We start from the raw sequence: 25,332 nt of genomic DNA, 5'->3' as shown, positions 1-25,332 counted from the left end.
CTGGCACAATGATTTGAGTTGCCAGGGTGCTTGCCTGCTTCTGCAAACTGTTCACTGGGCCCATACAGTCCAGTCTAAAGGAAGTCAAAATGTTTTTATTATTTTTAACTTATTATTTTGTTTTGTTTTTATGAGTATCTGACATTTTAATTATAATGTTTACATTATTTTTTTTTACAAGCATTAAACCTCGTCTGCTGTGAGTGCCCACAGCTGTGTGATGGCTTAATTAGGGCCCAGGGAGGCACTGCTGCCTGCCCTGCAGAAGCCATGTGTGCTGGCAGCTTGCTGCCACTGAGCTGCCTCTGCTTATGGTTTTGTGGGGCATAGGGAGAACACTGCTGTGCTTGACGAGGTGAGGGTTTAGAGGCAGGCAGGAGCTGCTCCTTCACAGAGGCATATGCTTGGTGCTTCCTGGCTTCTGTTTTATACTCTGTCTTTGTGGCTGTTTGTGTTTTTCTGTGTTCCTGGTGTTGTATGTCTTGTGTTATATCCAGGTTTTGTGATAAACTCAGTGGTTTCTTTTTCTGGTGTGAAAGCAGAAATTTTGCTTGCCTCCCCTGTTTGGTGTGGGTCCTACAAGTGCAAGCAGGGAAGGGGAAGCACCAGTTTCTGAGTGAGCCACCCCCCCAGTTCTGGAGAGGACAAAAGTGAGAAATTTAGTCTGTCTTCTCTCACTTATTTGTTTTCACACTGTGTTTCTCAAATGTGTCCAAGCATGAAGATTCTCTGAAGGAGAAGAGTTTTTGGCCTGAATTGTGTATGTCTACTTCAGAATGCCAAAACACTCTGTTCAGAACATGCTTAAGGTCTGCTTACAGTTTATGTGCAAATGAGCTTGTTTTCCTACCCCTACGTTATCATAATCTGTGTAGAACAGTAGTGGGTGAAAGACGGTGGTATCACATTGCAGGATGCTAGCAGAAAATATGTGCTTCTGAGAAGAACCTGTAGATTTGGCTAAATAACAGCAAAAAGCGGGTGTGTGCAGTGATTAGGATTGCAGCAAGAAAAACTGACTGAATCAGTTGACAGCTGATAGTTTTTTCCAGAAGCGAATATTGCAAGAAAATACTGCTGACTGGGTGAGACAAAATGGCAAGCATTTCATTTCTGGCTCAGAAGTTAAGTATTGTGTATCCCTGTTCTTAACTAAACTCATTTTTTTTTGCTTTTTTTTTTTTTCTTCATCAGAACTGAATTGCATTGCAATTTCAGGCTGATTTCTTCCAACATCCCTGTGAAGAAAGCTCTCAACGGAAGTGCTGTGGTTAACAGCAGACAAGCAAGGTACACTCAGGGTTTAGAAAAGAGCCATTAAAAGACAGTTTTATGGCTGCGATGTCTTCCTGGCTGCAAGCTTTTGAGAGTTCGGGGTGTCTGCCATAGAGGTAGCAGGGCACCTCTCCTAAGTAGCTGAACTCAGTCACAGCTGCTGAGCAGAGCTCGCTGGAGGTTTGTCATAGCAGGTTTGGCTGCGGGCAAGCCTGGCACCATTGATTCTCATAAGGAACCAAGTAATGCCCAGTGATGCCTGGACATCACTGAACTCCCATGGCCGTGCTGTAGGGTCACCTCTGCAGGGAGATGGCTCCTGCGTGCCCAGGGGCTGCCAAGCACAGTGGTTCTTGCTTCTGCCGGAGCCCCACAGAGCCTGCTGTGACACCAGTAAGTAAAAGTTAATTGCAAAATTATTTCTGTGTGGTAATAAGCGAAAAAACACTTGGGGCCAGTTCTCTTTAAAGAAAAGGGGGGAAAGCCTGTTCTACACTCATTTGATTAACCCATGCTGTTAATCACTGCCGAGTTTATGAACCTCCATTATGGACTTGTTACTCTAAGGGGTTTCAGTTCAGTGATGGAAAAAACAGCTGTAGGGCCTGGGTAGGTAGGAGTAGCAAGAAGTGCAAGTAGAAGTGCCGAGCCTTTGAAGAGGTGTATAAATAATTAGCAACATATTTCATGTGGACTCGCTTGTCAAGATACACTGTCAGACCTGGGATTTTAGCCGAACGCGATGAAAATGCTGAAAGAGCTCTCTACTCATTCTAACATAACACCTGAAACAATTTGTTATATGAGAAGCTATTGTAGGTCACAGACAACAGTGCGGCACTGCTCGCATGCCCAGTGTGTTTTTCTCCAAAAGCATGCGCGTCTGAAAGACTCCTTACGCTCTCTTATCTTTTGGATCTTAGATCCATATTTTATGGTTGCAAACCATACAACACAGGTGAAAACATGAACTGCATCTTAATAAAGCGAAGCAATGAGTAAGTAGTGGTCTATGCTGATTTGTAAGGTAGAGGGAAATCTAGGCAGGGAAAATTAAATAATAATAATAATAATAACTTAAAAAAAAAAAAAAAAAAAAAAAAAAAAAAAAAAAAAACCACAAAGCTTGGACTTTTGGAAGGCCCCAGTGAGAAGCCGCAAGGGCATATCCCTGTAATCAGCTCCAAAGAAAGTGTTGGAGTTTGGTTTGTTAACAGACACCTACTAAAATCTTCCTAACATTGGCTTCCAGATATATTTGTTGTTATTAAAAATGCCTTGGGTACCAGGAACACAGCTGTTTAAATCATGGCTTGGTTCAGCATCATTCTGCTTGTTTTGTTCCTTGTTAATGCAGGGTGGCTGTTTGCTGTTTAGGGTGATCCTTACCGTCTTCCTTTTTTACGCGTGAATCCTGATCTCTGAGCAAAAGCCTGATTTGCATCTGTTTTGAATGTCTTTGCTCATTCCCTGGCTGTGGAGGAGCCCAAGGGGTGTCAGCGTCAGTTTCGTCCAACAGCGCATTTTTGCCTGGACAGAAGGAACCATCAGTTTTTCGTTCAGTGGGGGTGCGTACCCATGGGACATTCCGTCATTCAAACACAGAGGTTCTTCTGCAGAGATGTGTTGGGCTTTGCTACTTCCAGAGATGTTAGTGGGATTTCCTCAAGGTCAGGACTTCGTGACTTTTTTTTACCTGTTAACTTGAACAGAGCCTCCACTTCACTCCTCACTTTTCCTACTGGGGCTTTGTGCTCTGATTTAGGGCTTGTAAGAACAGATTAAATTCAATGAGGGATCTTCACTTTGCCTAGCGTTTGGGCTGAGCAGTGATGATCCTGATGACCTCGCTGCAAGAAAACATGCCTGTGAACTTCTGTGGTACTGCCACGAGGCATTTTCTGCCCCCTCTGCTTGCTCTAAGAATTGTAGGGACCTACAAAATAGGCATTAGTTATTTCTGAATAGCTCCCTTGCTCGCTTGGACTTGTTAAGAGGCTATTTCTTAGCTGCCTGTAAGTTGTATTTGTCCCCAAGCTGCCTGGTTCGCAGTTTGTCGATGACATCTCCGTTTGTACTGCCAATGGCATCTGATATTTTATTTCCATTGTGACGAACAGGACAGGTATGCCTGGCAAGTGCATCACTCAGCTGCTACTTTTTAAGATGCAAAGCAGGGAAGCGAGTGAGCCTCCTAAGCGCCTTGCTTGTGGGAGGTCATCATTAGTCTGTCGAGGTATCTCTTTGTTGCTGCCTTCCATAAGTGTATTTGATATGGCAACTTCAAGTTGCGCTGTTCAGCGCCGACAAGATGCAGTGTTTATGAAAACAGGCTTCTTGAAGTGAGCTGTGGGAGAGAGGAGGAGAGGCTGTTTGCTGTGTTTTAAGCCAAATGGCTTCTCTGGCAGGAGGCCTCTGTAACAAGTGAGAACCATGAGAATTAGCTCTCTCAGCACTTTGACAAGCAAAGATCTTAGTCTGTAACGAGGAGAACGAGGCTCGTTTGACACAAACTACAAAACAGCGAAATGATGAAGAAGGAGGGCAGAAATATGCCACTGAAGGTGAGGAAGAACAAGTCCACCGCTCTGCTGTGAATTCAAACATCTTGCTCACTTGCTCATTATAACGTCTAATTATGACTGGCCTTGTTCCAGAAGAGGAGGAAAAGGTAAGTGGGCTAAATCCTCTGGCGCAACTGACCACGGCGTATCCCGCCTGTTTCTGTAAAATCCAAACCATCCCCGTCTTATTCCTCTGTATCCAGCCATTCTTTATGCAGAAATGCAAATTCCCTTCGGACTCTGGAGATTTCCAAACTGATTAGAATTCGTACGTTCCTTCGTTAAGAGTAAAAATAGGATATCCCAAGATAGCCCCCAAATTATAAACCGATACGAGAAAATCAGAGTAGTTTGTGTGCTATTAGATGAATAGCTGCCTTCAGCAAGCTGCGCCAATGGTGGGGTTACCGTCTCATCTTAGTTGTTTATCTGAATTTTTAGCAGTTTAGTGACAAATTAACTAACGTCAAATTCTATTTACTCTAAGTAGGATTTTCAGCCATATATCGTTTAAAAGGAGACCTTCGGTTTGTCTTCCAAACCTGGCGTGTCACTGGGCAGCAGAGAAGTAGAATGTGTGGCTATCCTGCCCTGCAGCCCTTCTGAGGACCAGAGTCCAAGCTCAGTTAGGAACGTTGAAGTCTGGTCACCCACACGTGTTTAGGCAGGTACACAGCTGTATGGCTGCTGTGGCACACCTTGGTTTTTAGATGCAGTGGTGCATCAAGAGATGGGGAAAAAAGGGAGTATCGGTTAGGTTCAAGTTTGCGGTGGCTGCCTGTGGCCTAACATTTCCTGTGAAATAATGCTTATTCTTCTCTTTCCATGGTCTTCTGTTGGCCTCCGAATGAACTAGTCCAGGATCCTTTTTACCTTGACCTCTGCTGACACCCCCTGCTGTTGGTACTTGTATAGGTTGTGACAGAAATCTGGTGTAATGGACTGGTCGGAAAGGGAAAGCAGAGAGGAAAAAGTGGAGGCCGTGGGTACCGTAGGTCTTGCTGATGTAGACTCCCAGTGTTCAAACAAAGCTATGTGCTGTTTATTACTTTTTCATTTGCATCGCAAATGTTTACTGCTACGGATGGCGCTTACCTGAGCATTAAAATGTTACTGATAACTGATTTTATGTGTCTCTGCGTTTCCTGTGTCTTATTACAGCAGTGACTTTTTCTTGCCCGCTTTATCTTCAGCGCTGCAGTCTCCAATCACTTCTCCTTTTCTCATCTCACTTAAGTCCGTGAGTTATTGCTTGCATAATGTGTATCACTAAGAAAATCTGGATGTTTAAAGATTTTAATGAAAATAAATAACCCTTGCAAGAAAGAAAAGCGTATAGAAAGAATTATTTGCAGCCATAGGTTTGTTGGTTTTTAAATGAATATTATTCATGTTGGCAATTTTCTTTGTTAGAATCATGTGGGAAAAGGAAAAACGTGTTTAAAATCCAGCGGAATCCACCTCCTTTGATTTCATCTGAAGTTCTCAGGTTAGACTTATCTGTTATACAGCCATAAAACAAGGTTAATGTGGTTTTAATAGACACAAATCGAGATTAGGTCTGCACAGCATAAAATGAGAATTGTATTGAAGGAGAGATTTATGGGGCTACTCAGAGTTATGTCGGGAAAGGATAAAACACGAATGTCTTTTTCTTGTGGGTGCATGCAGAAAAAAAGTTCAATAGATACATAGAAGAAAAATCATGGATAGGATATGTTTACACAGAAAGACAAACGGTCTGTTTATTCAGCAGCTGCTTAACAAGCCACCAGCACAATCAATTAAATTAATCCCAAGAAGTAAAACTCGAAATGAAGATGATATCTAAAATCATTTTTATTCATGGTTAGAGACCGTGCAGATTCTTTTGACAAGTAGAAAAATCTTATGGGTGATGTTGAAAACTTCAATGTACAAGTGTTAATTCAATTTGAGGGGAAAAAAAACCCTGACTTGATAGAATGGTTTCTGCAGAGATATTATGAGAATAGCAAACCCCCAAGCAGTACAAAGGCAGCAGGAGTATTGCCTGCTCATTACCTGAATTTTCAAACATTTAACAACTGTGGTAAGTATGAATATGCAAAGCTTCCAGACTCTGACCAACGTCGTTCTTCTTCACTCCAGGAACAGAAAAGAAGCAGTCGTGGGTTGCTGCCACGGCACGGATTGTTTATCTGCTATTCATATGGAGGCTGTCGCACTCGATTTAAGGTCATAGGTCTTCTAAGTTAGGGTAAGCAACAGCACCTTAAAAATGCGTTTAAGCGTAGCGTGGAGCTGAGGCATTAAATCACACTACAGAGACCAAAGCGGTCAGGAAGACTCCCCTTGAAGGGTGAGGGTCCTAAGCAGCCGTCTTCCTCTGTATAAGACCTAGAAAGTAGAGCTCAATATCCTTCACGAAGGAATGGTTTGAATGCAAATTCTGCTCCTGCACAGAAGGCTGCTTGATCTCTTTGAGGATTTGGGGGACATGCTGCCAGGGTGAGTCTGACACAACTAACAGCAGCGTGAATTTGCCTCGTGTTCTTTTTTGGGCTCGATCCTGCGACCTCCTATTCGTATGAGTACTCAATTGTGCCTGAACGTTTTGTGGCATTGTTTTATCTTAGGTCAATATCAGCCAGCCATTTTAATGAAGACTAATATATTGCCTGGTCTTTAATGAGAAGTGTGAAATACCGGAGAACGTGCACCTGGGCTATGATGATCGCTGGCATCTGGCCTTCTGCCTCCTTTTGCATGAGAGGTGCCAGCGGTTTGTGACAAAGAGAAGAAACCAGGTACGTGTCTGTGCCTTATGTTGCTACACATAGTGTTGTGTGCTTCGACATCTAATCTTTAAGAAGATAGCGAATGGTGCAAGAATCTATTTGTTACGAGTTAAAGCATTACAAATAAACTGTGATGCCAAGCTGTGCAGGTTATAGCTAGTGGGGCAGTAGCAAATGTTTTCACTATGATTTCTCAAGAATGTGGATATTGTGTTCTAAAGATAAATAGCAGGTTCGTGCTCAATGCAGAGGAGTGCACCATCAACAACACAAAAGCAGATTTCTGTACTACACAGGCGTTAAATGACTTATATAGGAGACTTTCCTCTGCAGTACCTCCAGTGTCTCTCTTACTTTGGTGCTGTTTGTAAGAAACTTCTCAGATGCCTGTGTGACTTGGTTTGAGAAGCAGGCGAGTGATCTAGGTTATGCCAAATGCTTCAGGGTACTAAGCAATGACTTGGCAACATCTGTATGTGCCCTGTTCCTGTAGGTGAAGGTCATGGGAGCACATCTGGCTGCCTTCTGTGTTGCTTGAGTGTTTGAGATTCCTTGCTGTAGAAAGCGAAGCGCTCAGGGAGATGGAGCACCAGTGCGTGGTGTTTCGGTGTGGGAATGGGACGTGTCAGCATCTGGGGAGCAGAGCAGTGCTGTAGCCCTTAGCACGAGCAGTTTCAGTTTAGCACGTCAACGTGCAGTAAAGCTGAAGCGCGTGATATGTGCCTTTTATTGAGCTCAAGCTTTCATCATTAACAAAGCCCAAAACTTTCTGGTCTTTGAACCAATGAAATTTGTGGCAGGCGCATCTCGTGTGAAAGAGGACGTGTGCGTGCAGAAGGCTCTGCAGTGTGTTCACATACCACGCTCCAAGCACAGCCTGCTCTTAACTACAGAGGGCACTGCCAGATGCTGGCGGGGACTCCAGGCCTCAGCCGCCTGGCCAAGGACTGCCAAGTGCCTGGGTTCTGTGCAGTAATCGACTTGCTGCTTCTTTCTTGCGTTGCGCATGTTTTCTAGTAATCCAAGTTTTTGTTTGGTGGTGGTTGTTTGAGATGATAAGGAAAGAAAGGGTTGTTAATATAAATGAAGTACGCTATTGCTCTGGGCCATGCTGCGTCTAACTTGTGCAAAATGCTGCTACTCGGTGTTAACTCAGAAGCCTTTTCTTTGCTTAACAAGGCTGCTCTGTATTTTGGAATGCCGAGTAGAAAATTAGAAATGCAGGCCAGTCTTCGGGAACATTTTACTTACTGTTTTAATAAACTTTTGTTTATGCCTAGAGGTGCCATTAAATTACCAGCCAGACATTAATATACAGTACACAAGGGATCTTGTATATATGCAGTGATTATTACTGTGTGACTCAGATGAAGCTTGCTATATTCATAGATAGCTGCTGGATGGTAGATGAGAAGTGAATACCTGTCTGGATAAGTAAGTGCTGGTACTTACACAGTGGATGTGCTGCAATGCTTTTTTTTTTTTCTTTCCCCCTTCCACCCCCCTCCATTCTTTCAAGAAGTCCGTTTTTCAGAGCAGAATCGTGGCATGAGGGGATGGTGGTCAGCCACGGGAGGAACACTTTCACTTTCTTTCATAAAGTAATGTAAAATAAGAATGAGGTGTTGATGAACTCGGGGCTAAATGTGCTCAGTGCTTCCAAGTGAGGTGTTACTCTTGACTTCTAGAACAGGGAGGTTCGTTACATCGTTGATCATCTGGCTCTGAGTATGCAGGGGTATAGGGACTGCTTAACGCCAGGCACAGCTTGCTCTGTGACACCGCACCCACAACTACAACAAAGCCTAAGGAAGCTGAGGCCGCAGGAAAATTCTGGAGTAAATGGGAGTTGCGTGCAACAGACTGGAAAGCATCTGAATAGCAGAGTGGAGCGGCAAAACCAGGAAGATGTGTTTTGCTTCAGGCTTAGTGCTTGCATTCTTGCACGTTCTTCCAAAGTCAGGTACAGGTTCCTCAAATATGAGTTTGCAAGAACGGCGTGAGTTCATCTACACAGAAGGAATTTGATATCCCTCCTTCTCCTGGAGAAAGAAAAAAAAAAGTGCCAATTAATTCTGAGTTGGGATTTGCCTTTACATTTGATCTACTTGAGAATTCACAAGGAAAGCTTCCTGTGAGGAAAGCTTAGAAATGCTCCCAGGGAAAAAGCACTGTTGTAACTCTCCTGCTTCCTAAAGGGATCAAGGCAGAACTCCTCTTAATGCACGTTCTATAAAAGAAACGGAGGGCCTACCTAATACAGCCTCCTCAGGCTTCAATTTTTCAGCCCAGCCTACATAACAAGAGGATCCCTCCCTGCGTTGATCTGCTCTTCTCGTTTCTAATTTCTTTTATGTCTTATATGACTTGCTTGCACTTAGAAAGAAGAGTCCCTTCCCGTGTTGCTACAGCACGAGGCTTTGGCATTTAAGCTGCTCGCGTGATACAAAACCGGGGAGCTTGGATGAGAGGCATTTGAAGAGCAACTTGAAATTCCCCTTGGATGACTTGTGTGGCACAAGCTTCATAGATGGCCAGCAGCAGGGATGCTGCTCCGAAATCTTTGTGAAATCTGACCGCGCTGTTGAAACACAGCAGGAATTAGAGATTTAAAAGGCTTTCCCTTCAGGTTGTGTCTTCGGTGCTCCCTAAAACTCTACCTCAACTTTACTTGAAGTCTCCACTTCCATCCCATCTCCCCTCTGTCTTCGTTTAACTCAGCAGCTTGGGCTGGACGCTGCTGGAATAATGACTGCACCCAAGACTTTCATCACACACTGCTGACTTTTGAATCTGGATCTGATTGCAGTTAAGAAGAAGAAGAGGCAGTCATGTTTTTCTTCCGTTTGACGACTGGGGGGGCATACTGTATTTGTTTCTGAGGTTTTGTTTTTCATTTATATAATTATTTGCCAGTAACACACCATCATGTCCTTTGTTTTGTTTCAGCTTGATTCCCTTGTCCTTATGTGATATTGTTATAGGCACAAAGTGTCCCAGTTTTTTAATGCTTCATCATTTATTAATGCCGCAGATTGTGGGATGAAGGCTTGTCAGCATTGTGATTTTTTTTGTTGTTGTTGTATTGGCACATACAATATCTGCACAGAAGCTGGCTTGTTATTAAATAATTTGTAAAGAATCTCCTCCTTTCTGTTTATATTTTTTTCCTCATTAATTAGCGTATTAATTTCCCTTCCTGACTCCACTTATTACTTTTTTTTTTTTTTTTTAACCTGCTCTTCTATTTGAGATAAGTTTTCCGCTTAAGTCGGAAACTTTCAAGGGAGATGCAGGAGCAGACCTGATCCCCCTGGATCATCCTGGTCTGCTACATCCAGGCGGTCTCTCGTGTATGTCTATGACAGGGCTGGTGACGATGTCTGCTGGAAGCGGCAGAGGAGTTTGGGTTTTGATTCGATTCGGTGTGCTGCCAAGGGGCAAACAGCTGACAGCTTGTGCCCAGTTGTGCTTATGTGTACTGAAGTCTGAATTTTCAGTGGTATGAATGCACTGGGCTCTAATGGACGCTCTACTAAAGCGAGGCCCTTTCTTAGCGCACGTACCGCAGTTGCTTGTTTGCAGGGCAAGCGTGTTTGGGTTTATGCTTGCACAGCTGACAGTGTGAAAAAGCCTTGCAGTCAGAGTTCTCCACCTTGGTATACGCAGAAGTTTAGAAAAAAAGAAAGGAGTTTCTCAGCTGCACCACCTCAGAGGAGCCTGGTGCCACAGGGATGAGAGGGAACAAAGGCTCTCAGGACTGACGTGGCACATGTACAGATCTTCCTGTGGGGGTGCTTATCAGACTTTTTTTTTTTTCTTTTTCTCACAGTCCTTGTTGAATTTACTTTGGTGTAGGGAAATAGCTGCATGATCAGGGCAGATTACCACAAGCTCCTGTATTTCCCGGCACTTGGAATAGCTTGCTTGATTAAGAGGAAGGCAGGCAAAACACTCTTTTGTTAATCTGTACCTTCAAATCTATTATAAAGTTATTGGTTTCTGTCTTGCAGAGGGAAATTCAAGGTGGTTGGCAAGTAGTGAACGGTCAATCTGCAGTTTGCCAATGTGATTTGATGTTCAAAGTAGGTCAACAGAAGTGAATTTGCTAAGCACAAAGGATGTGGCTATACCATATATGTATTTTTTTATTGTACATTACATTGGTCTTGAGACTTTATTTTCTCAAATATCCACAGTGGTTGTGATCAGAGCTCAGCACAGCCCTGCACTTGGCTCTTATCCAGGCCAATGGAGGGCTAGACAGGGTACGGCAGTGACAAGCATGGATCAAAGAAACACGAAGCAACAGGTGCCATAGTCTGCGGTCAGACAGGCAGATCTGGGAAAAACTAAGGAGATTCCGTGACATCTTCTCTCAGGGAAACTAGGGAATCTGTCCCATTAATCTGAACCATTTAACTCTTTGAACCTGTTAAAATCCGGAGGGATGGGCACAATCCAAATTGGCTCCATCTGAAAGTTTGGAGCACGGTCTGGCCTACCTTATGGACGAGCCCTCCTCATGGACATTCGTTCACTGAGAATAAGCCTTAAATTTCTAAAAGCCTCTTTTCAGCAACTTTAATACAAACTGCTCCTCTAGCAGCTGTCCCACGCGTTTGTGGTTTCTCTGAGGGTTGCTCTTTCCTAACCTGACCTTTGTGACAAGTACTGCAGGCTGGGATGATCGCTCTCTCTTCCTGTCACTCGTATGCTCTGCCCACTCTGGGAGCGGCTAATTGCACTGTTACTGTAGTAAAAAGCTGGCATCTGCACACATGTGCACACACCCAGAAACAGATCATCTGCTTCTTTCCTATGTAAAGATAGTAAAGGTTTTTATGCCAAAACTGCTCATGTTTCAGGAGGTTTTGTATTACTGCAATACTAAAAAGTAACTTTGGGAAGTTCAAGGAGAAGAAGGTACAGAAGTGCTGCAGCGCTCAGTCTCAAGTGTCTTGTTTGGCAAGTTTAATGCAATTATTGCTAACTGTGAAATAATACAGAGAAGCTATGTTTACTTTTTTTGTTTGTTTGTCTCATTTCTCAGGTTTCACACTGGCAATGAAAGTAAATTGAAAATTTTGTTCTGAAAATTGCAGTTAAAGAAGCCGATAAGGGGTTTCAAACACAGCTTTGTCATGCCGTTTGATTTACTGCAACAATTATTTACGTTATATATGCTAAACATCATCTGGATAGTGAACCCTAGACAAAAAGCATTATACATGTATGGCTTCAGGAGGGAGGGAGGGTTGAGAAGTCATACAGTTGTAGAAATAAGGAGCTTTTATAGTTTCCTAGTTTTTATTTAGAAAAGCATGCCTATTTATGTGTTTAAGTCCCATTAAGCGCTGTTCTAAGTTGAACTTTCACATCATTCTTACTGCAGCTTCGTGCTAACGGCAGTCCGTCCTGCACTGGCAATAGGTAGGCACTCACTGTGTATCATTTTCAGTAGCAACAAGCAAAAGATTCCTTACCGATAAAAGCTCAAGCACCCAGACCAGGACAGAGTAATTGTTGCGAGTTGCATTTCCACGAGCGAAAGCAGCTAATGGGATCAGCAGAGCCGTCTCTCGTGGCTGTTGTGAAAAGCTGAGGTGATGTGACTAAGTGCCTGTGAGAAATGTAAATGTGTCGTAAACTGTTTTCCGTACATTTTCACTTTTTCTCTTCAGCTTTCCTATTTATAATTAACATTTCTCTTTTTCTTGTTCAGTCTGAATATCTTTGTTCTTTTCAAGTTGAATTATTTAATACTAACTCTTCCATCCGTTTAAGCCCCCTTTATCTCACGATCCCCTCTCCTTTATACTGAAATCTCTCCTGTCTAAATGCATAACAAAATGACACCTTCTACTAAAGAACTTATAAATTCCACCACGTTTCCTAAAATAAAATTGTGTAGTAATTAGGCAGCCAAGTATGTTGGGCAGAAAAGAGGCTGAGGACACATTAGAAACAGGCTGCACGGGGCACAAACGGAAGCCAACATCTCGACACGAGTTTCAAACTACACTAGGCTGATTCTTCCTAAGGTGAAGTCCAAAAAAGTGCAGCCCATTTCTGCATCTTGGCAAATGTGACAGCTGATTGCTGCTCACACACAGAGTTCTGCTGGTTTTAGCAGTTCACCTGTGAGCGAGGAAGATTTGGAGTCATACAGCTGCTGGCGTCACAGCGCTTTTATTTTTTACGCAAAAGGAAGCAGCGGGGCCTTCAGAGGCAAGAAAGCATCTGGAAGCCCTGAGGTATGTTTGCATTCTGTTCATGAAATCTATTGATCAGAAATGGAAATCTGGTCCATTGAATTTGTTCTTTTATATTGTGTTTAAGTCACAGCAAAACGCATCCTGAAATTGTTTTTTATAGTTTAATGGGGAAAGCACTCATACAGGTGCCAGATGACAGTGGGACCCGACGGAGTCCCAGCGGTTAAGCAGGATAAGTACAGTATCTGTATGGGAACCTGATCAGGAAAGCGCCATGTTACACGATGTGTTTTTGGGTGGTAGACACTAAACAGATCCTCAGTACGGATGACAAATTGCTTATAAAAACAGCAACGCTGTCTGGCAAACACATGCGAGCCCAGTCAGTTGCACGTATGTCTGTGGCGGTTTCTTCCGTCCTGTTTGATGGTGGTGGGTTAGGACAGGGCTTACAGAGCCTCTCTATTAAAAGAGGTAACAATTTCCATTAATTAAAAAAAAAAAATTATATATATGTGCCTATCAAGATAACTGAAGAACAGCTTTTAATCAAAAACATCTAAGATACCTCTGTTAAAGAAAATAATATGCAGCTTGTAATACCCGCATAGGACCTTAAAGATTATAAAAGATGACGACCCTGTGAATCCATGAATTTTTCAGATCGGTTGGAGAAAAATGATTATTACGAACCTCCGATCTCTTGGAAAAATTTCTAGGCAAAGAATGTGCTGAAAGCTATGGAGCAGCGCTAAATCTTTTTCTTCAGCAATTGTAAGCAAAACCTAACCTTTTCCCACAATTTCTGGTGGCTGTCAGCAGCCTGGTAGCATTTTTATTCTTAACTGTTCTAACTCTGGACCTCAGTGAGGCAGTTCATCCTTTTCTAGGGAAGGAGTAATCTTTGCAGATGGAAGTGAGAAGAATCCGAGGTTCCACACTTTTACCAATTGGACAAGGTGTGAACCAAGAGCTAAGCTGGATCTAAAGGATGTTCTCCTTAGTGTGTGGAGATGCACTTCAAAAAGAGAAAAAGTGAAGGATACCTTTTTAACTGGGATGGCAATCCTGAGGTAGGTAAAAATGATTGTTCAGAGTTCTCAGCAGCTTTAGTCCTCGTATTCAAGTCCTGGTTCTGACTAGTTTCAGCTACAAGTAGGAATCCAGTGTTTCATTCTGGAAAGAACCTCATGTCAATCTGGGAGGTAGGCAAGATCAGAAACTCGCAATTGGCATTGGTATACAAAGCGAGAAGCAGGATAAGCGCCATGCAAAAACCATGTAGAGAGACTTGCCATCTTTCCCAAAGCATAGGATTTCATTGGCAGTCTGAGCGCTTCCCGTGCCCACTCGTCCTGTACATCAGCCTGCAGCAAGCGGTGTTGCAGTGGCTTTACCCATTCCAAAACATGGCTGCTTCAAACTTTTTAGGCTGGATAGACAGTTCTTTTCATTCTTTCCTGAGTCACCCTGACGTTCTTTTGTGCCCCTTTGTGCCCCTTTGTGCCCCTTTGTGCCCCTTTGTGCCCCTTTGTGCCCCTTTGTGCCCCTTTGTGCCCCTTTGTGCCCCTTTGTGCCCCTTTGTGCCCCTTTGTGCCCCTTTGTGCCCCTTTGTGCCCCTTTGTGCCCCTTTGTGCCCCTTTGTGCCCCCTGGCTGTAGAGCTAAGGCCTGTGTGCAGCATATGGGCTGGGCAGGAAGAGCCACCTCACCTGAGACTGAGTAGCTGCACAAAGGTTTCATCCAATTTAAATAACACACCTTGGCTTTACAACTTAGCCTATTCACCTTATTCTTCCTGTGCAGCAGTTGAGTCCTAGGCTCATTGTAACCCCAGCTTTGTGTGGAAAAAACAGCCGTTGTGCATTTATTTTGTCCAAAAATCTGTCGTGGCTGCACGGTTGTTCTTTGAAATCCAAGTGTGCGTGTGTGTGTGTGTGTATGGAGACAGGGAGGTACGAACAAAATGCTTAGAAATGGCCTGATAGGACCGAGGTGTGCTTGAGGCGCCTGGAAACAAGGGAGCTGCAGCAGTGCCAGCGCGAGGATCCGCGATGGAATGTTTTATACGTTATTATTTTCTTGTTAATGTGATTTAGAGTGAAGGGTCAGGGCCGGGCAGAGCCCGGGCTGATGAATACGTCAGGGATGCCGGGACAAGAGAGGAATGGCACGTCAGAAGCATAGGTTGCACACTGGAATTGGATCGTTACGATGCTGCGGTGTGAGGTAGAGGTACTCGGCTTTGAAATAAACCCGACGTTTTTCGCATCAGGAATTTCCTCAAGTTTGCAAGCCGGTTAATTTGGACTCGTGTACAACGCAGGGGGATAATGGGAGATGAACAAGCTGTCCGCGCGTTATTAGGAGAGGCGTTTCCCCCCGGGAGACAGGGCAGGGGGCTGAGTGTCGGGGTAACGCAGCGACAGGCTCACAGGACGCACGTGGAGACGCGTGAGCTCCGGCGAGCGCGCTCGGGAGCACGTCGCCCACGCGACGCGACCACCCGCAGGCACCGGGAAGCGGCCGGCACCGCGCTGCCAGCCGCGGCCCGACCCCGCGGGCCGCTCCCCTCACGGAAACCCGCCCCACCGAAAGCGCCCAACGGCCGCGCCCGCCGCCTCGCGCCCGCCCTCCCGCGCGTCAGCGGCCGGGTGTCACGCGGCCGTTGTAATGTACCGAAAGAGCGCGCACGGCGTCGCCCGCCGCCCTCCGCCTCCCGGCCCCGCGTCTGCGGGGACGCGCCGCCCGCCCCTCGCCCTCGCGGACGCTCGCGGGGAGGGCTCCGCTCCGCCACGTCCGCTCTCTGCTCGCGGCGCCGCGCGGCGCGGCGGATCTACTCGGAGGTGCGTGGTAGCGATGGCGGCGGTGGGTGAGACTTTTCCTGTCGGCGGATCCGGCTGGCCCTGCCGGCGGGCGGGCGGCGGGTCGTACCCCGCCCCGGCGCTGCGCTGAGGCGCGCCGGGCCGGGCCGCCGCAGGGACGCCATGGGTCTCTTGGAGCGGCTGAGAAAGGAGTGGTTCATCGCGGGGATAGCGTTGGTCATCGCGGCCGCCAGGCTGGAGCCCGCCGTCGGCGTGAAAGGCGGTGAGTTCGCCCGCGGCCCCGGGTGGGGGTGCTGCCTGTGGGGCGGGGGAGGCCGGCTGCGTCCGCGGCGGGAGGAGGCGGGCGGCCCCGGGGCGGGGGAACTCGGGCGGCGAGTTGGCGGAGGGGCCCGCTCGATTCCACGTCCCGTTCCCCTCAGTGGGTTTGCAAAGCCTTAAGGAAAGTAGAATATTTCATCGGGATTCCGGCAGCAGTTCCGCGTGGCGAGAGTCTAGCTCTGCTTGGATTCTATTTTTCCTAAGTAGATCTGAAGTTTGAAGACGGACGGCTTTCTCACTGAGGAGCCGGCGCGGTGATTTGAAGTGATTTAAGAAGGGCTCCGAGGTGTTGCCGTGCCGGCCGAAGCTCCGGTAATGCACGGAGTTGAGCGTGGGCACTGCCTGCTGTGCACGGAGCCTTCCCGCCGTCTGCTGCTGTTCTGCGCAGCTGGATGGGGCCCACGTGGAGCTTCTGGCAGGATCCGCGCTGTGTCTTCAGCCGGTATTAAAGACAAATTGCGATTTGTAGCGTCAGGTGGTTCGTGCCTTTCTGGTGTGGCTGTCACGCTGCTTGCTAGCAGCCACGCGGGCGAGCCTTTAAACTAGAACGTGAGGTGATTTTTCCTCCGTTTACTTCCCGTATTTTCGGCCGGAGGACTTCAGTGTCCTTTTTTTCTACTGTAAAAACATTCGCAAGGTATTGCTTCTGGGACAAATAGCTTTAAAAATAAAACTTATAAGCATCAGTAGAAACCATCAGACGTGTTCCCAGTAGCAGTATATATACATTTTCTAAAGCCTGGGTGTCTCAGTGGTCATTTCAAAACCAGGAGGAAAAAAAATGCGGTGCAAAATATCAGCGTGTGAAAAAAAAAGAACTTTGTTTAGCATCTTTCAGGTGACAAAACCGTGCTCTGCCTGACTCAGTAATATGGGCAATCCGGCACGCGTGCCAGTGGGACGTTGTGCCACAAAGCAAAGACCGGTGCTGTTCTCACTTCAGGGCACAAAGCGAGCCCTTTTCGCTATGATTTCCTACTGAGTGAATGTGCTTGTTTATTTTATTTTTTTTTCCACGAAAAGGGCTTTCCCGATCAGTCTACTGCATGCAAGATAAAGAGGAGCTGTTCTGAACAGAGTTAGCTGTGCTGTGGGAAGGCGTGTGTTGTCTAGGGGTACAAACTCCTCCTGTGTAATGGCATGCATGTAATGCCGTGAAAAATCCCATGAAAGAAAAACTGGGTCCTGGAGCAATTTTTCTCTTAGCTAGAGCAGCTAACTGTCTGTCTGCCCGGTGTGTATGCGTACACATGTATTGTACTCTAGCCTTTTACAAGGTTAGAGCATTTATATCATTGTGTATATGGGTATAAATGATATCTATGGTCATGTGGAAATATATATATATATATTTTTTCTGGCTATTCAGTTATCTTGCCTTAATTTTGTCACTAGCCACATGCTTCGCTGCGTCTTTAACTTTTGCATTTCCGACCTCATTTTTATGTTGCACTTAATATAGGAGTTTTAATTTTTAGTGTCGATTATTTTTAAATGTAACACACATACTTCAAGTGTCTCTTCCACAGAGGTCTGTCTGAGAGCAGGATTTGGGTTTAAATGACTTGAGATGCACATTTGAGTAGGCTCAGCGTTCCATCAGAACCCTCTATTTTGAGGGCTGCTGACGTCGCTCACATCAATGGATCATTCATGCAAGAGAGCAGAAAAGATCTTTTTTGGTGCGTGGAGTCAAGGCTTGCCTGTTTGCTGCTGCGGTTTTGCTCACGATGACTTACCGTCTCGTGCAGAGTTAGGACGTGAGTTTGGTCTTAAGTAGGCTGCTCGTATCTTATTTGTATTGAAACGTCTGCCCGAATGCTTGTGGAAAAAGAGCGTATACTTTTTGCTCTTGGTGGCATCCAAAGGCAAAGGGTATTTTAAGGTAATTCATCATTTTTATGGGAGCGCAAAAAGTATTTTTATTTCCCAGGGAAAGAATTGTATATATATATGTATATGCAAAAGTCGCAGAGCGCTCAGAGGCGTAGGCACCTGTCCTGGCTGATCTCACTGCAGCGGCGTGTCTGAAATAGTTTTTTTTTTTCCACTTGTTGTGAGGGAGTAACGTGGAATGGCGTTGCCCCAAGGAGCTCATCGCCGGTCAGGCTCGGTTTCCTTCATGCAGACAGCTGGCCAGATGCGTGTGTCACGGGAGAAGAAGCGAGAGACAGATTTGTGAATGATACGTTCCTCTGGGGGAAGCAGCTAATGTTTGCATTTGAGTGCAACGTGTGTATTTTTTGATGCTATGGGTGTGGTCCGATGAGAAAGACAAAGTGTGAAAACTGCCCCCTTCTTTTCCACATTTGCAGAGTTTGCCCATTAGTTCCCTGGGGCCTGCGATTGAGGAAGTCAAATCTGTGTGACATTGTACCTCGCTTTTCACTCACTGGTCGAACAGCACCCTTTCTATAACTTAAGAGAAACATCACTCTTATGAAAAAGAAACTTACGACATTGTTTTGCAGATTTTTTTCTAAAGATTCTTGTTTACATTGACGTACTTATATGCGTATCGTTGTCTTTTTGACCGCGGTTCACTCTGTTCTCTGTCTGTATTTTTTAGGACCCTTGAAACCCGAAATTACCGTAACTTACATTGCTGTTTCAGCTATATTCTTTAACAGCGGACTCTCATTAAAAACAGAGGTATTGTAATTTCTCATTGCTTCATCTTTGTTTCGCTTTCAAAGTTCCGTGTTGCTTTCGCTCATGTTCGAATGTAATTGAAACGCTTAATTACTTTCTGTGCTGTTTTTGCCGATGCTGTGTGAAGGGCCAACCAGAGGAGATCAAAATTAGACCTTTCTATAACAATTCCTGGATTTTGGAAGAGTCTTCACATGGTAGTGAGCATGAGTAAATTCCATCCATCCGTAGAAGCTTGGCTTAATTTTGCAGAGCTTTGACTAAATGGAAGCGCTGAGCGATTTTGAGTGCAGAAGACCGGACGTGCACCCCACGCGCGTGCCAACTCATATCGGGGTGATACCCAGAGGCACACTGACATCAGGCTTTTCGGTCTCACTCTGCATCTGTTTTCTCATCGCTCAGTTTAGATACGACGCAGAGAACGATGTGAATGCTAGAGTAGATTTATAGGGATCTGGGTAGAGAGGGCCTTTGCAAAGTCTCCACGCCTCTAGATGTAAAGAAGGGGTATGAGCTCTCTTTGCCTTTTTGGTCCACATCATCTGTCAGAGTGTTCTCAGAGTCAGACCGGAGGCAGCTAGTTACTACGGGATTGATGCAAGCGAAGATACAGGGGCTGTAGGCTACCCCTGTTGTGTAACAATAGGGCAACGGCTGGTATCGACAGAAAGCACTCCTCTGCGGATGCGAGGCTGGTGTACAGGTTCGAGGCCTTGGCAGTGTTTTCCTTTGGGATTTATCTGTGGACAGGGAACCTTGAAATGCCCGGGCTGTGCCATGTATCACGAGCACTGAGACTCGTTTCAATATTTATGTTGCTCATTTTTCAAAAGGAAGATGGAGGGGAAAACCTCTTAGTGATGTGTAAAGGGGGGAAGGAGGAGGGAAATGATGGCTGCGCGCCAAGAAGAGGAGTAAGCAGGGCTGAACGGTAGCGGCACGTTTCTGTTAGTGCGGTTTCCTGGTTCCTTTTACTGCTTTGGCTGTGCTGATGTAATTGGTGATGCCGTTCAGATGTTGCGTGATATCAGTGTGTCCGGAAACATGGCTGTACTGTCTGCTGTTGTGTTGTTTTCTGGACAATGTGGGGTTTGGTCGAACAGCATACGTAAAGCAGGAAAAATACGTATCTGTCCCTATTTCATGCTTACAATGAGAAGATTTTGCGTTCGGGCAGCGTTTGAATTGACGGCAGGCGGTTGCGGCAGTGGCACCTCTAGTGTGGCCTGGATACAGCAGAAGTGAAGCAAATAACTTTAGTCCGTTCTGTAGCGGCTGTTTAGAGCCTTTTAGTCTTACGTGGAAGCAGACAGAGCCACGTGATCTATTTGCCCGGAACAGTAATTCATCCTAATGTAAACATACTGCAGAGAGGTACTTTCTGGTGCAGACAAGAAGACCAAAAGGTACAGAACCTCAGTGAATTTTTTTGCTTCTGGGCTTAGGAATCCTTGCATGCAGAGGAAGAAAAGAAGCAAACGTGAAACTTATTTCTGTTTCAGTAACTTGAATCCTTGGATTCTTTCTCTTTGTGAAGCAGCTATTTGTGAAGTTGTATTTGTGAATAGGAGCGGGATTGATAGCATAGGCAGCCTCGGTTAGATTCAGCATGCTGCTATACTTCACAAAGTTTCTCCAGGTACGTGATGTGAACTGGCGGGTCCCTTGGTGACGTATCACGACCCACTCTGAACTTGCGTTACTTTCTTCCATCTGTGGTTGTCGGACTAATACATCGATGGCAGTGAAGCTGGTGCTTATGTCCAGGTAGCGCATCCCCAGTCAGTTGTTTTAGAGCCATCAGTTGGGGGTGGTCCTCAACCAGCATACCGCTGCATTCCAGTCTCAATACAGTCTCGCACCGTATTCCGTCAAGACCCTAAGCCTGCTTGAGTTCCTGTCACGGAGGTAGAAGAAAAAGAGGAAGAAAAATGGTTTGTTCGCTTTACCTTTTGCTACTGAGGCCAAATCATTGTATTTTTAAAATACTTTGGGGCATGTTTTAAGGTTTAATGGCGTGACCGAAAGTTAGTATTAGTCTGTTAATGTGCCTTTGCATTGGGCAAAGAAGCTGTTTTTTTTTCCGTCCTGTTTAACTGTTTGCCTTCTACTGTGGCTGTTTTACCTCCGATAGTACGTTAATGAGAACAAAACAGCATTCCATGTGATTATAAAATGATGTAGAGCTGTGCGTGTTTTAACTGAGGCCTCCTGATAAATGTAACGGAATTAGTACTAACTGACACTCTTCTAAGGTTGCATTTCTGGTTTTATCTGCTGTTAAGGTTAAATTAGCAATTATAATGAAATTGTTAGCACGGATTCAGAAAGCAGTTTAGAAACTAATTGCCAGTGGCAGAGAGAGCCTGTTTGTGCATGGCCTCGTTACTTTTTCAAATGTAGAGGTGTTCTGTTAGGTGTACGGATGTATTTTCTGTCCACCAGTGACAAAAACACCTTACTCTAACGCTGTTTCACTTTTTAGTGACTGGATAGTTTGCGCTTGAGAGCGCCTCCCGTGGGGCCCCAGAAGTTAAATCGCATACTCGAGTTATCCGTTACAACGAGGAGCTTGAAAGGCCACTGGAAACAGCACTTGCTTTGATTGCTTGCCCGGAAGAGTTCGCCCAGAGCGCTTTAGCGTGAGTAGGTGGCAACAGGCACTGACCGGAGGAAAGCTTGGGGAAGCTCTCTGAAGGTCTCAAATAGTGGGAAAGGAACTTCTTCCTGTCGTTCAGGAATGGAGTCATAACTGACAGCTCCTAGTGCCATGGTGGAGATTTCTGCTTTTTTGAGAGATGGCGAGTGCAGCGATGGAGGTATTTGAGACAAGCCCTTATAGATTAAGAGGAGGAAGGGTGCTTGTTCTATGGTGACGCGATCTGAGGATCAAATGAGACTACTAGAGACGTTTTGATCGCATTTAGATTCCCAAGTGCCTGTTCTGCCAGTACAGCATTTCTTCGGGTAGTAGGCTGGCTGCATTGCAGTTGCCTTTCTCGTTTTGTCTTAGCTTTTGCTTTGGAAAGCATCGCAAGATTTTCTGCAGATCTTGTGTTCTTAAGGCATTTTTCAGTTGTAAGAGTAGTAAGAAGGGAAAGGCAGCAACACTTGTGCTGTGGTGAAAGAGTGGAGTATTTTGCATGATGCCTTGGGTTCCGGTGTTGCAGTTCTGCGCGTGTGACGTGACTGTACTGCGATTGCCAGCAGAGATTCATGCTCTAGGAAGTCGGGGGCTGGCAGCGTTGTGGCAGGAAAGGGGGAGAAATAAGCAGCTTTGCTGAAATAAGACACTGGATTTTATTTTTCTCCATGGTATTATTTAAACTTGAAGATGCACTTTAGTATTGACATTTCTAGGTATCTTTTCATCTCGCGTAAGGGAGAAAAGTAGATGTTTGATTTTTGCTTTCTTGTTGAGAAAGGATGAAATAGAGCTACAGTAAAGCTGTCTGTAGTACAGTAAGCGCTGTGATGGCTGTGGGAAGAAGGCCCACTTTTTTCACTCGGAGCGATACTGGCCTGCCTGAGAGCTTTATTAATTATTGAAAAGTAGTAGTTGTGTCACTCACTGAACCGAGCGCCAAATGTAGTCATTCTTCAGTGCTCAAACTGCATCAAGATGTGCATTTTGAGTCGGTACCGGATATAACTTTGGGGTATGAACAGACGTGTAGTTTGTAGCGGGAGGTTGTTTTTTCTCAAATCCAAATTTGGAAGAGTAGTGTATTTATTTTAAAAAAGTAGAAGGAAACAGTGAGAAGGATGTGGTGTGAAGTGCTGATACTTCTAGATGCGTAATTACATCAGTATGCAGGTTTTGGATCCCAAAGCTTGTTTGCCTGTTACAAAAATTCATCTGTCCGGAAGCTGAGAGGTGGCACGTGGATATCAGTTGCTGTATTACCCTGCAACCTTTTATTTATTTATCAATGCATCTCGACTATCAGACCGCAAGGTAGACGGAGAATCCTAGAAAATAAGGTTTTGAATAGGAATGCCTTCGGTTCTTTATAGTTGCATCGCTTAATGAAAGGTGCGAGGTAGCTTAAGACAGAAGAAAAGCAATTTTTCTTCTTGAACTACGAGAGTTGAAACGTGGAAGATTTTTCCCTAGGAAAATTATATAGAAGGCTCCTGGGCTGTCCCAGAAGACAGTAACAGAGACATAACCGACAGAAGAGCCTATTGTGCAAGGGTCCTTGATCTTCTCTCTGGAGCGCTCTTCGTGCTTTCGAAGAACGACGCCGCGTAACAGCCAAAATTTATTTATTTTCTCTGTCTTGTAATGCCTTTTGCAGCTTTTCATTTTGTCTTTGCTGTTGTCAACGTTTTACGGTCTTGGTATTCTCTTTGCTTTTCTTCGTCAGCCTAATACTGCTTGTGCATTTCCTATCTGTGATCTACCAGATCATCCAAATATGCCACGGAACAATTATTTGCCGTTTATGTTTGTTTGCTTTTCCTTTGAAAGCCCTCCCCCACGTACCAATGATGGATCTTTTTAATGTCACGATCCCTTTCTCTGGGGCTCTCTTTAGGCTAGGGAAGCTTGAAATCACTCAGAACTGCAAGTTCCCCTTTCCCTCAATGTCTGCAGTCAATGATGCAAACAGGCCATCGGTGTAGTTAACGTGGGTTTTTGAAGCCCAGCGCTAAGGGCCTGCTGTAAAAGCTGTAGTTACGAGCTGCGCTGTTACCGAAGTGCTGGACGATTCTTCCGGAGAAACGCCCAGCAGCAGACAGAGCTTTTATGTTGTCTGGGTGCAGTTTGTTATTAAAGTGGCGATGGGATGATCCCTAAAGGAGCCTTTTTGACATACACTGCCTTTGTATTCTAAAGATCTCGCTAGTTTTAAAAGCATGAATGTGGTTTTACTTCAGCTGTTATGACTGCAACTTGCTCTCTTCTTTTTCTTTTACAGGAGCTGACAAGTGCTTTGATGCACGTGAAACTCCACCTTTTTGTCCAGATTTTTACACTTGTGTTCTTCCCAACAGCAATATGGCTCTTTCTTCAGCTATTATCAATCACACCTATAAATGAATGGCTTTTAAAAGGGTATGTTTAAGCATAATAGAGTGAAATATATTCTTAGCTCTTTTCTTCAAAGGCTGCTTATCCTGCAGTGAGCGTTTGAAGAAATTCTGCGAGCCGATTACGCCGTTCGTTCTGTGCTTCAGCGCTTTCCTCTTGAAAACGGAGCGTGCAGAAGACTACCCTTTCAGGAACCCGGAGTCATTTTTAGGAAGCCTCAGTTAGATTTGTGCGTAGGGACCTTGCACCGAGTTAGGTTGTCACAAAACACGTTTGAAGTGCTGTACCGGGTCTCAAGAAAGACCAGGAGAGAAAGAGAGGAAAAAAAGCTGAAGAAAAATAGGTGCTCTGTGTTGTTTCTAAATAGTCTGCGTTGAGCAGCTCTTGTATCCGTGCCGATTTTGGGCTCGTTAACTGCCTACAGCTTCGTAACAGGGGAAAACAGATGGAATCAAGTAGCTGTAGGAGACGCTACATTGGCGTGAAAACCACGTGCGCTGAGGAGGCCAAACCTGAGACCAGTTCTTTTTCAAGTTAGTACCAGCCTGCTTAACAGCATTACTGCATTAGGGTTATAACAAGGTAGCGAATTAAAGATCCTTTTCTTTCGGTAACTAAAGATTATTGTTTAAAGTACAATCATGGATCTTGCTCAGGTAGAATACAGGCAGGAATTTGCAGAGCACCAGCTTCAATTGCTGAAGCGTGAGCTACCAGAAGTTCTCGTGCTTTTTCTTCTGCGCGCTCCTTCTTATTCTGTCTTTGCTGTATCTCTTACCTCACTTTTGTTTCTAATGTTTTAGGGATGCGTTCTTTTACGTGCGCGACTATGTCCGTATGGGGATACACAGGCACTTGTGAAATTCTATGTAACATTATCTTCGTCCTAACAGTGCACAGCTGTAGTTTTTACTCCCTACAAATATTGTAGTGTCCAAACAAAGACAGGGAGTTTGGCAAAGGTACGTCCTCACTGCATATGCGTATCGCATTCTGTAGCGGGTAGCAGCCGATCGTCTCCCAGAGGCCTGAAAAAACAGGTGTCTGCTCCTTAAGGAGTTCAGCTCCCTTTTGGCAGGGTGGTGCAGTCAAGGCCACAGCTAGTTTGTTCCCTGCACAAATTCAGCGCGTACGGCAGATTCTTTCATCCTTCCAGGCAGTCTGTTTGCCGTGCTAGTTGAGAGGCCATTTGGAGTTAACAGCTTTTCTTCTCTGTTTCTACGGTTCATTTTCCTTTTCTCTACACATGGGGTGATATTAGAAGGTCAGTTCTGCGGTTACCTTTAAAAATATTAAAAAGAATAGGAACCGACATTGCTGCGCACATCTTTGGTGTTCACTTTTTAAACTGTCTGGATTTTGCATCGACAGGATCTCTTTGGAAAAAAACGTGATGCAACTTATTAATGGTTGTGCAGGTTCACCTCTCGTTGTTCTTAGCATATAGCACTTAAGGCAGGAGATGCAAAAATCTCATACGGGATACAGTTTGGTAGGTGCACATCTGAAATAGGGGAACTTGGAGTTTACCACTCAGTTGTCTGCAGCATAGAAGTTATTTTTTATGACCCTTTACCAAGGGCTTACGCCCCTGAAGTTAGAGCTTGCAACATTTCCTCATGGAGTGGCCGTTAGCAGCGTTTATGTGTTGCTGGCTTTGC

The 25,332-nt window shown here is 45.1% G+C and overlaps 1 protein-coding gene and 1 long non-coding RNA gene across 9 annotated transcripts in view; both read left to right on the top strand.

Moving 5' to 3' along the window:
• Window positions 1-265: 265 nt before the first annotated feature.
• LOC125692315 (uncharacterized) lies at window positions 266-9,731 on the top strand. Of its 4 annotated transcripts, XR_007376581.1 has the most exons (7): window positions 266-355; window positions 914-1,085; window positions 1,195-1,290; window positions 5,253-5,328; window positions 5,970-6,078; window positions 6,458-6,628; window positions 8,308-9,731. It is a non-coding gene; the product is annotated as an uncharacterized LOC125692315 (long non-coding RNA). The 4 variants fall into 4 exon arrangements; XR_007376583.1 differs by lacking the exon at window positions 914-1,085 and having other exon boundaries at window positions 9,001-9,731; XR_007376580.1 differs by lacking the exon at window positions 914-1,085.
• A 5,987-nt stretch (window positions 9,732-15,718) lies between these two features.
• Window positions 15,719-25,332, top strand: part of SLC10A7 (solute carrier family 10 member 7) — a 148,001-nt gene continuing 138,387 nt past the window's right edge. For 3 of the 5 annotated variants that reach the window (XR_007376575.1, XM_048942661.1, XM_048942660.1), the window contains exons 1-2: window positions 15,719-15,922; window positions 18,548-18,630. Coding sequence is in view for 4 of the 5 variants with exons in the window: in XM_048942661.1 (XP_048798618.1) it covers window positions 15,823-15,922; window positions 18,548-18,630 (183 nt within the window). In the remaining variant the exon portion in view is untranslated. Of the gene's footprint in view, window positions 15,923-18,547; window positions 18,631-23,558; window positions 23,696-25,332 lie in introns of all 5 variants that reach the window. The other 2 variants (XM_048942659.1, XM_048942662.1) reach the window with 2 other exon arrangements.

This window comes from Lagopus muta, chromosome 4 (assembly GCF_023343835.1).
Source record: "Lagopus muta isolate bLagMut1 chromosome 4, bLagMut1 primary, whole genome shotgun sequence".
Lineage (NCBI taxonomy): Eukaryota > Metazoa > Chordata > Aves > Galliformes > Phasianidae > Lagopus > Lagopus muta.
The sequence above is the reverse complement of the archived record's forward strand: the minus strand, read 5'-3'. Positions and strand labels throughout refer to the sequence as shown.